At 49.8% G+C, this 13954-nt stretch overlaps 1 protein-coding gene across 2 annotated transcripts in view; it reads left to right on the plus strand.

Moving 5' to 3' along the window:
• The window catches only part of SFMBT2 (Scm-like with four mbt domains 2), a 193835-nt gene that overhangs the window by 26965 nt on the left and 152916 nt on the right, over positions 1 to 13954 (plus strand). For both annotated transcript variants that reach the window (XM_021065007.1, XM_021065006.1), the window contains exons 3-4: positions 4023 to 4117; positions 7938 to 8178. In XM_021065007.1, the coding sequence (XP_020920666.1) occupies positions 4023 to 4117; positions 7938 to 8178 (336 nt within the window). The remainder of the gene's footprint in view (positions 1 to 4022; positions 4118 to 7937; positions 8179 to 13954) is intronic.

Here is a 13954-nt window from a genome sequence, read left to right on the forward strand (position 1 = left end):
CGGGTTCGGTCCCTGCCCTTGCTCAGTGGGTTGACGATCCGGTGTTGCCGTGAGCTGTGGTGTAGGTTGCAGACGCGGCTTGGATCCCGCGTTGCTGTGGCTCTGGCGTAGGCCGGTGGCTACAGCTCCGATTCAACCCCTAGCCTAGGAACCTCCATATGCCGCGGGAGCGGCCCAAGAAATAGCAACAACAACAACAACAACAACAACAACAAAAAAGACAAAAAAAAAAAAAAAAAACAGATTATAACCTTCTACAACCCAGGGTCTAATTACTTAAAAAGAGGCAATGAGTTCCCACTGTGGCCCAGCAGGTTGAGGACCTGGCATCGTCTCCGGGGCAGCACGGGTTTGATCTTGGGCCTGCTGCTGTGGGTTAAGGATCCGACACCGAGGCAGCTGTGGCATAGGTTGAAGCTGCGGCTCAGGTTCCATCCCTGCCCGGGAACTTCCTCCTGCTGAGCGTGCGGTTGAAAAAGAAAGGACAATAAAAGGTAACGGATCCTGTATTGATGCCACTTTGCGCTGGGAAGTCGTTGGCACTCCTGCCTTGAGGAAGCAGTTCTTTTTCCAGTTACCATGAACTAGTCTGTCGCATACGCAGCCTTGTGTGTCCTAGAATTGGATGGCCATGAACGGCCACTCTCCGAGTCTTTGAACTTGGGAGACTTCCTGAGCAGCCTTTCCTAGTCGCTTGCATTCCGTCACGAGGAAGGGCCCCCGCTGCCCGGGTTCCTGTGCCGAGAAGGGTTGTCGGAGTTTCTTGGACGAAATGTTTATGGGCTTAAGAGGTTTATGAATCATTTGCTCTGGGTTTAGGAGACCTCCACTCATAAACATTGTGTGTTTATCTCTTGCTCCTTGATACGTCTTTAGAGAAGCAGCTGCTCAGACACAGGTGTGGGACGAAGTGTTATTTATATGTTACAGGTTCCAAAAGGCTATATTGTGAGTAACGCTCAATTTTGTGTGTGATCTTATTGTTAAAATAAGACAGCATGCTTAGAATGAATAGCCTGGGCATAGGGATTTTGGTTTTTTTAATTATGTTTTACTGAAGTGTAGTTGAGTGACAGTGTTGTATTCATTTCTGCTGTACAGCAGAGTGGCTCGGTTGTGCATATATACGTTCTTTCTTAAAGTGCCCTTTGCCATTATAGCTCATCATAGGTCGTTGAATACAGTTCTCTGTGCTACACAGTAAGAACTTGTTTATCCCCTAAAGGCTTTAATTATTATTTAGTTTTTATTTGTAGTTTTTGGCCATGCCTATGGCATGTGGAAGTTCCTGGGCCAGGGATCGAACCCTCAGTCACAGCAGCAGCTTGAGCAGTGACATCACCAGACCCCTAACCCACTGAGCCACCAGGGGACTCCGGTTTTAATTGTTAGGATCCCATTCCATGTTTGACTCTTGGGTACTTTTTAACGTATTTGTTTAGGTCACAGCGAGCCGCAGAGCTTTCTTTCTTTCTTTTTTGGGGGGCAGGGGGCTGTGTCCCTGGTGTACAGAAGTTTCCAAGCCAGGGATTGAATCTGCATATCACAGCAGTGACAATGCTGGATCCTTTACCTTCTGAGTCACCAGGGAACTCCCTTGTTATCTATATTTTAAAGTGAGTTATTTGGTGCTTTTTAACTGAACAGATTATATGTGTGTATATATATATATATATATATATTTTTTTTTTTTGTCCTTTTAGGTCTGTACCCATGGCATATGGAGGTTCCCAGGCTAGAGGGCGAATTGGTGCCATAGCAGCCAGTCTACACCACAGCCACAACAACGTGGGATCCAAGCCACATCTGCGACCTACAGTCTGGCCTACACTACAGTTCACTCAATACTGGATCCTTAAGCCACTGAGTGAGGCCAGGGATCAAACCCATATCTTTATGGATGCTAGTCAGGTTTGTTAACTGCTGAGCTACAAAGGGAACTCCTTTCTTTGCTTCCTTCCTTCCTTCCTTCCACTTTCTCTCTCCCTTTCTTTCTGGTCCACTTTCTCTCTCTCTGTTTCTTTCTGGTCTTTTTAGGGCTGCTCCTGCGGCATATGGAGGTTCCCAGGCTAGGGGTCTAATTGGAGCTGTAGCCGCCGGCCTACGCCAGAGTCACAGCAGTGCGGGATCCAAGCCGTGTCTGCGACCTACACCACAGCTCATGACAACGCTGGATCCTTACCCACTGAGTGAAGCCAGGGATTGAACCCGTGTCCTCATGGGTGCTAGTCAGATTTGTTTCTGCTGAGCCACGTCGAGAACTCCCAGATTATATTTTTTTAAAAACATTTTTTATAATTGCACCCATGGCATATGGAAGTTGCCAGGCCAGGGATTGACTTCCAGGTGCGGCTGCCACCTGCGCCACAGCTGCAGCAACAGGGGGTTCTTTAGCCCACTGCCCTGGGCCAGGGATCAAACCCGCACCTCTGCAGTGACTGAAGCGGCTGCCATCAGATTCTTATCCCACGGTACCACCGCGGGAACTCCCGGATTCTATCTTATTGTACAGCCTTGAATGTTTGGGAGTCGCTTGATTTCTTCGGGAGCCAAAACCGTGAGGTTTCGAGAGTCGTGTTGCACATGTGACCATCTTCCTCTTTGTTCCCCGTCCCTGGAGACGCACACCTCCCGTTGGTCTCTGCCGGGCGCTTTGCCCTGAGACCTGTGTCTCGCAGAAGGCGGGCGGTGGCCCTGGGCGGGGGGTGACCGCTGCTCGGTCTTTGTGGCACGCTTGCGGGGCGCTTCACACCTGAGCAGCTCTTCTGGGTCTTAGTGTTTTTTCCTCTAGAAAGAACGTTGGCATCAGGGCTTTTTGAGGCCCCTTAGGGCGCGTACACTCTATGATGTGTGCGTATGATCCCCAGCTGGCGTTACCGGCCAGTGGGCAGAGCTGCTGGTGATGTATATACATTGTGGTGCTTCCTCGGTGCCAGTGGTTTCCTTGCCGGGTCCTCCATCCTCCCCAAAGACAGGAGTGTCTCCCACGGATGGTCCCCCCTCCCCGCTGCTTCCTTTTGACAATGTTGTATTACTTTGGTGTATAGGAAGCTGATGTAGTTACACATATGTGTATATATATTCTTCTCCAAAAATTATTTTTGGAGTTCCCATTGTGGCTCAGCAGGTTAAGAACCCAGCTGGTATCCATGAGGATGCGGGTTCGATCCCTGGCCTCACTCGGTGGGTGGCTTGGATCCTGCGTCGCCGTGGCTGTGGTGTAAGCCTGTGGCTGCAGCTCTGATTCGACCCCTCGCCTGGGAACTTCCATATGCCTCGGGTGCAGCCCTAAAAAAAAAAAAAAGAAAAGAAAAGAAAAAAAAGGTATTTTCCAGTGTAGTTTATTACAAGGTATCGAGTCTAATTCCCTGTGCTCTACAGTAAGTCCTTGTCATTTATCTATTTTATATAAAGTGTATCTGTTAATCCCAAACTCCTAGTTTATCCATCTGCCCCCTTCCCCTGTGGTAACTGTAGGTTTGTTATCTGTCTGTGAGTCCCTTCTGTCTTGGAAGGCAGCTCTGCTTACCACTGTCCCAAGAGAGCACACTGCCTCTGTTCTGTAAATAAGTGCAGTGTGTCATTGTTTTTAGATGCCACATCTGAGAGTTATCATGCGCTATTTGTCTTTCTCTGTCGGACTTCACTAAGTATGATGATCTTTTAGGTCCATCCATGTTGCTGCAAATGGTGTTATTTCATGCTTGTGGCTGAGTCATACTCCACTGTGTGTGTGTTTGCAGGTGTGTGTGTGTGTTTGCAGGTGTGTGTGTGTAAAAGCACGTTGTCTTTCTCCATTCATCTGTCCTTGGACACCGAGGTTGCTTCCGTGTTTGTCTTGAGTCACCTGTCTCTAAAATCAGCAAGTGGAAGCTTTGCAAAGAATTCGCAGCATCTTCTTGCGCACGGAGTTTCTTTCTCTGGCATGAAGGGTTTTCTGGCTTTCATGGAAGGCCACTGCCGTGCCATTCTTCACGCTGTGATTGATATGCTGCTGCTTCTTTTTTTTTGTCTTCCAACAGAAGGCGGCTCAGGCTTGGAGGAAGCCGGCTTTAACTGGGGAGAGTATCTGGAAGAGACGGGAGCCAGCGCGGCCCCTCACACATCCTTCAAACATGTAGGTGACGTCCCTTCTTGGGACCTGTGCCCACGGCGGGGGTGGGGGGCTCTGCAGGAAGATGCCAAACCTCCGGGAAGAAAGGGAAGGAAAAGAAAAGAGAAGCTCAGCTTTCTTAGACCAAGATTTCATTAGAAATGCAGAGGAGACTGAAGTGAGTCGGATTTGCACAGGGAGCTCTGGGGGAGGTGGGCCGTGGTGTCACCCAGGCTGGGCCTGGGGTGGGTGTTCCGTGTGTGAGAAATGTTGTGTGGGCTCAACCTTGTTGTGGGCCTCAAAAACCCAAGTTAGGAGTTGCCATTGCAGTGCAGCCAGTTAAGACCCCGACTGGTATGCGTAAGGTGGCAGGTTCAATCCCTGGCCTTGCTCAGTGGGTTGAGGATCTGGCGTTGCCGGGAGCTGTGGTGTAGGTCGCAGATGCGGCTCCGATCTGGCGTGGCTGTGGCTAGGGTGACCTGTAGCCAGGTCAAAGACGTGGCTTGGATACCCAGTTGCTGTGGCTGTACTGGAGGCCAGCAGCTGCCGCCCCAATTCAGCCCCTAGCCTGGGAACTGCCACATGCCATGGGTATGGCCCTAAAAAGCAAAAACGAAGCCCCGTGAGAGGGCCGTGTGCCCCGCTGTCTGTGGGGCAGAGCCCAAGACGTTTCAGGTCGATGCAAGTAAAAACAAGCAGCTGTCCCGTGCTGTGTCTTCCTAGGCGGTGAAATGGCTGTGCATGTTAATGCCGAATTGATATTTTTATTTTGGAAGGACTCCTGAAAGTGTTCTAGTCATTTGTGGGCAGATGATCAAAGTACGGGAAATAGCATAAAAATTCAGGAGACATTTGGATCAAACCAAAGAATCACCCTCACGAATATACCGTTTCTGTGAACAGTGCACCGAGCCGGCCAAGCAGAGGGCGAGTCCGGGAAATACAAAGACATGTATAAGTTTTGGTCAGAGTTTTGCTTAGATGTGAGTTGTTGTTGGTACACAGCACGAGCAAGAAAAAGACTAGGTTTCCAGGAGGATGTTCCTGGGTATTACTGATGCTTTCTTGGAAATGAAAACAATTTTTTTTTCTTCATCTTTTGCGATGACCCCTCGGTTTATTGCCTCTTTTTTTTTTTTTTTTTTCCTCTTATTCTGCTGGATTATAGTGGTTGATTTTTGAATATCAAACTAGCCTTACATTTTGGAATAAATGCAACTTAATCATGGTATTTTATCTTTTTGTATGTTACTGGCTTGGATTTGCTGGTACTTAGTCGAGGATTTTTCTATTTTCTTTTTCTTTTTTTCTTTTTTTAAGGCCACACCCACGGCCTGTGGAGGTTTCCCAGACTAGGGATTGAAGCGGAGCTGCAGCCGCCAGCCTACACCACAGCCACAGCAATGCAGGATCCTTAACCCACTGAATAAGGCCAGACTCAAACCCGCATCCTCATGGATACCAGTCTGGTTTGTTACTGCTGAGCCACAACGGGAACTCCTGTAAATGAAAATTTAATAAGGAGACGCATTCCCCCCCAACTGGACTTAACAAGGCAAAAGATTTAGCCTGAGAATCATAAGCAAACTGGGGGGGCGAGGGGGTGGATTTCTCAACCCAGTCTTCCTTCTGGCTCTTTTGTGGAATTAGCCAGCACTTTCACTATTTTAACGCCACATTTTATTCCTTTTGGAGGCAAAGGACCTTAAGACCTTACTCAGTTTGCATGACCTCGTTAAGGGTGGATCGAGTTCCCCATTCTCTTTTTTTATACCGACACTCGGAATGTTATTATTATTGGTTTATTATGAGTGGGATGGTGGCCTTTTAGTGAAACCAGGCGCTCCATATTAAAACATGACAAAACCAGAGCTCACCCGGCACACAGCGTGGATTCGATTTTGCAGAAGCCGGGATAACATTTGCCTTTGACGACGCCAGAGTGGCTTGGTTAGGTTCCTCTGCGCGAAGTAGGAAGGAGAGAGCGGTCAGCTTTTTCCTCCATTTCTGCACCAAGGAGTTGTCAGTCTCTCTCCGTACGGAGTCCCTCTTGTTCTCGTTCATCCAGTCCACTCTCCTGCCTGCCCTTCAATCATGTCCCGTGGATGCAGATTGTCCCCGGGCCTGTCCTCGAGGAGGCCCGCCTCCGAGGAAGAGTAGCGTGGGGTCCAGATCACCCTCTCCTAAGCAGCTGCTGCTCAGGGACATCGGATACGCTAGAGTTAGAATTTTATAACTCACCAGCCTCCAGAGCTCTCTTCTGTGGGGAAAGTTAGCAAATAGTAATAGATGATAACCCTTGATTTAAAACAATCCGTTTTCTGTGGCTGCCCTGTTCACATATAGCCACTAGCCACATGGAGCCGTCCAGTCCTTGGAAAGTGTGCCGTCCAAATTGAGATGGAAACAGAGCGGGACCCTTCCTGGGGCAGCCTCCCTTCCCCCAAGTCCTTGACGTCTTGTCTGTAGAACAGCTTCAGTCTCCTAAGACCCTCCCCAAGGTCCAAAGGGCACACTTAGAGAAGTGAGAAATGCAGAAACAAAGGCAAGCAGTCAGGCAGGACAAAATAATAATAGTTCAGCTGTAAAGCCAGGCTGAGGAGCTCCAGTTCCTCCCTGAGGGCCGTGGACCAGGTCCCCAGCCGTATCCTGGAGCCGTTTTGCAGATCCTGAAGCCCCCACCGTGTGAGAGACGTTAACTGCACACTGACCACCTGTGCCTGGACCCCAGGTTGGTGGGAACCAGCAGGGGGATGACTGCGATTCCTGAAGCATCGTCCCGTTACCCCACCGCCAGCCAGTCAGAGAGTCGTTCTCAAGCTGATCACACACCCTGTGACCCCCCCCCCCGTGTTTTTATTTTATTTCGTTGTTTATTTTTTTTTAGGGCCGAACCCGCAGCTTATGGAGGTTCCCAGGCTAGGGGTCGAATGGGAGTTGCACCACAGCCAAAGCAATGCCGGATCCAAGCCACGTCTGCAACCTACACCACAGCTCTCGGCAACACTGGATCCTTAACCCACTGAGCAAGGCCAGGGATCAAGCCTGCATCCTCATGGATGCTAGTCAGATTTGTTTCCCCTGAGCCACAACGAGAACTCCACCACCTTGCTTTTAAACACTGAAAGCCCTTGGAGAGTTGGGTCTTTTGAACACAAGTGGCCTGTTCTCCTTGCTTGGTGCCTGCAATGAACGCTGGCTTTTCCTTCGCCACAACCTGGTGTCAGTAGATTGGCTCTGCTGCACGTCTGGCTCAGGGACCCAAGTTCTGTTCTGTAAGGGGATGTGCTGTTCAGTATGGCATACACCCCAGACCGCAGGGCCTTCCTTAAAAACCAAAAACGTAAAATTTCTCAGTACCGTTTTTTCCTACCATTTTAAGGCTGCATCCTTGACATACGAAAGTTCCCAGGCTAGGTGTCGAATCGGAGCTGTAGCCGCCAGCCTATGCCACAGCCCACAGCACGCTGGGTCCTGAACCCACTGAGCGAGGCTAGGGATCGAACCTATGTCCTCATGCACACTAGTCGGGTTCGTTACCGCTGAGCCACGATGGAACCCCTCTCATTACAATTTTTTTTTATGTTGATTACATCTTGAATTGATGCTACTTGGGATTTTCTGGGTTAATGCCTTACTAAAATCGATTTCGTCTGTTTTATCTCTTTTTTTTCGAGTGGCCACTAGGAGACCTAACATCTGGCCAGTGGCTCATGTCATACTTCTCTTAGATGCTGCTGATCTAGAGCAGCAGGAACGTTAAGGTCCGTGGTTTTAGTCGTTGTGGTCTTCGGGCTGTATTTCCTAGTGTAAGGACGGATTCCCCTGTTTCCCTTTCCTAAAGGTTGAGATCAGCATCCAGAGCAACTTCCAGCCGGGCATGAAACTAGAAGTCGCCAACAAGAAGAACCCGGACACGTACTGGGTGGCCACGGTCATCACCACGTGCGGGCAGCTGCTGCTCCTGCGCTACTGCGGATACGGGGAGGACCGCCGCGCCGACTTCTGGTGTGACGTGGTGATCGCGGACCTGCACCCGGTGGGGTGGTGCACGCAGAACAACAAGACGCTCATGCCCCCGGACGGTGAGCCCTCGCCCCGGGATGCTCGTGGGGAAGACCCTGCAGAGGTTTGGGGCCCGGTGGATGGGAGGGCCTGGCGCTTTCACCATCTCTTCTGGTCGTGTGAGCCTCAGGGCACCGGCGCGAGGGGCCCTGGGTGCGTGTTCAGATTTTGGTGCTGAACCTGCCAGTGGCACCCACCGTGGCCTCTTTGCTTTTGAGCCTGATCCGCATGGGGATTTGGGGAGGTGGGAAGGGAAGGGGTGTTGGGGTGCCGGTGGTGGAGTGGCCAGTGGCGTCGGTCTTGTTCTCCCTCTGCTGATGGCTTCTCTGCCTTTCTTGTGCTTCAGAGACTTGACGTTTTGAGCGGTGCTGTGGAGCGTCAGAAATGGGGGCTCTGATCCGTTTTAACCTGGCTCGCGGGGGGCTGTCTGGGGGGAAACCCGTGGAAACCCAAACAGCTGAGGGGAAATGGCCCTATTCTGGGAACCCGCCGGAGCCTGTCTAGCTTGGGTCATTTAGTTGCGGGAAAGCGGTGGTTCTCTGCCAGATATGGCAACGTCTGCGGGCATTTTCCGTTTGGGCGGCGGGGAGGGAGGTCCCGCTGGTTGGGGGAGCCCGGGCGTGGCGCCGCGCGTCCTGAAATGCACAGCGCTGCCCGGGATGGAGACGGATGGCACTCGATTGGCCAGGGTGCCGACTTTGAACCCCGCCGCCTCTTACGGCGCCTCTGACCTCCTCGGCTGGGTCTCAGCACCCGGTCCTCGCTGTGCTTGAAAACTGCGATGCTGCTTCTCAAGCACGTGCAGGGTCTTCGCCTGCCTGTGGTGGGTGTGACTTGCCGTTTTTATTTCGAAGTGAGGGGTCAAGTTCTAGAGCCGTCGCGGAGATTCCTCGCGTCCATCCGGTTCACAGGTGCGTCCCCGCTTCCGGACGTCTGTGAAGTTGCATAAAGGAAGGGGTCCGAGAAACGCGCGTTCACGTGGGAGTGCGAGGGGACTCCACTGCCCGGCCCTTGACTGGCTCAGAAGAAAGAGTGAAAAGCCCTCCCTCCTTCCTTCTTGTTTTTTTTCCATGTGCCATCTCTGGTTTGCCTGGAGCCTCCTCCACCCTCAGCTTATCTGTCCCTTCCCGGGGGAACCGAGGTCAGATCCTGGCTTTGCTCCCAAGGCCTTGTGCACCGTTAACACTGATCGTGTTTGCACCCGTGCCTCCCACCCCCATTATCTTAAAAATATGTAAATGTATTTTACATACCATAAAATGTATCCTTTTGAAGCAGGTGCGGTGCAGTGATTTTACTGCTACGAGGTTGTGCTGTCAAATTCCAGAGCATCCTCATCAACTGGTAAAGAAATCCTGCTCCCATCACCAGTCGCTCCCTCCCCCCCAGCCCCGGAAGTCACGGATCCACTTTATTTTTGTATAAACTTGCTTTTTCGGCACAGTTCACGTACACGGAATCATATAATACAGGATTGTTAACGATTGGCTTCTCTTCCTTAGCTCACCCATGTCCTAGCCAGTATCAAGACTTCCTTTTCATGGCTGAATACTATTCCATTGTATGGACGGACCACATTTTTTGAAAACCCGTTTGTCAACTGATGGGTGTCTGGGTGTACCTGTCCTTTCCTTTGTGTGGTTTTTTGAATAGAGGACTTTCACCTCCTGAACAGAAAGCTCACTGCTGTGATTTCACCCCTGTGTGAGCCCAGGGTGAGCCTGTGTTACCTGTGCCAGGTGTGAACGCTGCGCAGCCATTGACTGATGCCGTGACTAGTGGGGAAGGTTACAGTATTGCAGGCACAGCAGCCCGGAACACCCCTCGGGACAGGAGTCACTGCGGTTACCTGGCAGGCAGTGTCTTCGTGCTCCGTGCCCCTTTGTCCTCTCGTCTGAGTTCCGTTGGTCGCCTCCTTTGTCCCCTGCGGGAGGACGTTGCAGGTGAGCCATGAAGAACGGTGGTCAGTGTCAGCCTGTCCTGGTCCTGGACCTGCAGAAAGGCGAGCCGGGCGAGGCAATGCCCTCGCATGCTTTTGGTTGTGCCCACCTCGCTACACCCAGAGCCCAGCCCGCACTACATTTTCAGGGACGCTTCTCTTTTTCATTTCCCTATTTTTTACACATTTGGAGTGTCCAGTACATTATTGTCAACTACGAGCACTGGGTTGTATGTCTCTAGAAATCTTTCCCTCTTTTTTCAAAAAAATGTTATCGGAGTGTTGTGGGCTTACAATGCTGGGTGAGTTTCAGGGGTACAGCAGAGGGAATCAGTTACAATGTGTGTGTCCGGAGTTCCTGTCGTGGCGCAGTGGTTAACGAATCCGACTAGGAACCATGAGGTTGCGGGTTCGGTCCCTGCCCTTGCTCAGTGGGTTAACGATCCGGCGTTGCCGTGAGCTGTGGTGTAGGTCGCAGCAGACGCGGCTCGGATCCCGCGTTGCTGTGGCTCTGGTGTAGGCTGGTGGCTACAGCTCCGATTGGACCCCTAGCCTGGGAACCTCCATATGCCGCGGGAGCGGCCCAAAGAAATAGCAAAAAGACAAAAACAAACAAATAAACAAACAATGTGTGTGTCCATCTTTCTTGAAACTTTGTACACAGAAGAGCAACACGCCGTCCTTCTTTTTCAGATTCTCTCCCCATGTCCATGTCGACTGTCACAGAGTATTGAGTAGAAGTCCCTTGTGGATGATGTGTTTTGTACAGAGTAGTGTGTGCTGGTTAATCCCAACCTCCCGTTTTATCCCATCCCCCAGGGGTTCCCCTTTGGTAACCTCAAGTTTTGTTTCGGAAATCTTTGAGTCTGTTGCCATTTCGTAAGTGCTTTTGTGTCATTTTTGTTAGATTCCACCTATCAGTGACCTCACAGGATATTTGTCTTTATGTGACTTAGGAGGCCTTTCCATCTGGCCTGAGACTTTATGCAGGGGAGAGCAACACCCCCCTTTTCCATCCTTCGGGCCCTGGCAGCCTGCATTCTGCTCTCTGCTTCTCGGAGCTCGACTGCTTTCGATGCTTCGGGAAAGTAGAATCAGGCGGCATTTGTCCTTCTGTGACTTGCTTATTTCACCAAGCAAATGTCCTCGAGGTTCATTCATGTGGCAGCTTATGACAGTATTTCTTTCTCTCTTTCTTTCTTTGCTTTTTGTATTTTTAGGGCCTCACCTGGGGCACACGGAAGTTCCCAGGCTGGGGGTCCAATCGGAGCTGTAGATGCCGGCCACAGCCACAGCCCCAGCAACGCAGGATCCTTAACCCACTGTGTGAGGCCAGGGATTGAACCCATGTCCTCGTGGATACTTAGTCAGCTTTGAACCACTGAGCCACAACAGAATTCCCTACTTCCTTCTTTTTAATGACCGAGTAATACTCCATCTGGCTTGGAATTGAAATAGCCACAGAGGTGAGAAGAACACAAGATGACTTCATCTCCCTGTAGTTTCAGATCTGTCTTAAACTAAACCAGTCTTAGTAGTCTTCCGCTGTGTATAGGCGCCAGGTCCTCTCAATCCATTCATCTGTTGATGGACATTTAGGTTTTTTTCGTGTCTTGGCTGTTGTGAATCATGCTGCCGATGCTGCCGTGAACTTAAGGGGTGCATGTATCTTTTTGAATTGTAGTTTTGTTTGGCTGTATGCCTAGGAGTGGGAATCCTGGATCATATGTCCCATCTCTTGGGGTAGAACATGATAGAAAGATAGTATGAGAAAAAGAATCTGTATGTATGTACAACTGGGTCGCTGTGTTGTACAGCAGGAATTGACACAACACTCTAAATCAACTATACTCTGATAAAAATTTTTTAAAACAGTTTTTTTTTTTTTCACTTTCCACTTTCTTGTGAAATCTATAGTTGTTACACTTCCTTAAAAATTTTAAAATTGAATATAGTTGATTGACAATATTATATTAGTTATGGGTGTACCACATAGTGATTCGGTATTTGTATAGATTACGTTCCATTTAAAGTTATTGCAGGACATGGAGTTCCCATCGTGGCTGAGTGGGTTACGAACCCGGCTAGTATCCATGAGGATGTGGGTTTGATCCCTGGCCTTGCTCAGTGGGTTAAGGACCTAGCATTGCTATGGCTGTGGTGTAGGCCAGCAGCTGCAGCTCCTATTTGAGCCCTAGCCTGGGAACCTCCATATGCCATGGGTGGGGCCCTAAAAAGAAAAAAAAAAGTTATTCCAGAACAATGGCTGTATTTCTCTGTGCTATACAGTATATCCTTATTGGTTGTCTATTTTAATACATAGTAGTTGTTATCTCAGAATAAATCAGTCTCGATAGATGAATTGCACTGGTAGAACATCGGGAGAATATCAGTTTTGGAGAATGAGGTGCCTTCTCACTTGCCAGCTCTGCACACAAAAGCCACCTAGATGAGCCCACGCCCTCTCAGGAGCATCCGTCTCTGGGCAGATGCACACCTGGGGACTCCCAGATCGAGGCGGGTCCTCCTCCTGGCTGGCTGCAGTCTTGCTTTTTGTTCTTGTTTATCTCGTGACCTACTCCGAAAGTTTGACACTTTTTAAAGGCCCCCCGGAGAAGACGCAAGAGGGATTCACTTGATAGTAGATCCTCTGGTGGGTCGTTTTAGAGAGAGGTTCAGGATAGAGAATTTTAACAGTCTAAGAGCTAATGGGTTCATTGAGTTAAAAAAAAAAAAATCCATGCTGTTGCTTGAGAAAAGAGGGCAGAGTTGATGAATCAATTCTTCTTTCTCGCTTGGATGAAAAATGTGGCAGGCGTCGCAGTTTCAGAAACACCATCCAATTTGTATCCTACTGACTCTGTGCTATTAGGCAAGACACAGACACACTTAAAATGACAAATTGAAAATGAAAAATGGGGAGACCTCGTGAAAAGAGAAACCATTAATGTGATGGAAAGATTTGAAGTGTATTCAGACAATCCCGAGTTATGCTAATTGGAGAATTTCTTTATTGCTCGTTTTAAAGAACTTCAAAAAAAAAATTAGTGGATGATCAATACGGCTTGGAGATCTCTAGTAGGGGAACAAAGTCAGGAAATGGCAGGTTCATGGGGCCAAAGGTTTTATTGACTGCTGGAGTGCAGGATAATTATTGCTTTGTAGCCAGAGGTGGCGGCTGGTTCCAGAGGGAGCGGTAGAATCTATTTTTGCACAAGGATTCTTGTTGGTGTGGTTTTCTGTCCCCGAGGGCGCGTAGCATTGGAAATTCTGCCACTGTACCTGGTCGGTCTTTGTCGTGGTTAAACTTGAAAGACAGCCCGGAATATTAAAGCAGTCGGTGAAAGCAGTCCGTGACTATTCACGTATTTCTTGGGGATGCTCCGTGGTGGTGGATTTTCTTAACTGGTCCCAGGAGTCGGGGTTGGTATAAAGCAGGGATATGGCCATGGGAGCCAGAAGATTGGGCTTCTTCCCTTGGCTCTGCATTGATTTAGCTGCCTGCGTCCACTCTCCATTTTGGCTCTGTTGAAATGAGGAGGTGACAGTGTACACTCCCCAGAGAGGCTGGTCTAGTTTGGTCTGCCCTGCCTTGGTTTGTGGCCCTCGGGATGGAAAGAAGGAGGGGCTGGCTTTCCTGTTACACGGAATGGAGCTTGTTTGGGGATTAGGATCCATGGGGGTGTAGCCCAGGTGTCTGTGCAAAGCCTGGAAATGAGGTTTCCATGTGACTTTTGGGGATGGTGGAGTTTCAGGGAACTGGGGGACAACTAGGTTGGGAAATTATAATGAGTGCCTTCGTCCTTTGTCCCCTGTCATGGGGAGCCCTTTACTCAGTACAGAATTGCAGGAGCTCC

Source organism: Sus scrofa, chromosome 10, assembly GCF_000003025.6.
Source record: "Sus scrofa isolate TJ Tabasco breed Duroc chromosome 10, Sscrofa11.1, whole genome shotgun sequence".
NCBI lineage: Eukaryota > Metazoa > Chordata > Mammalia > Artiodactyla > Suidae > Sus > Sus scrofa.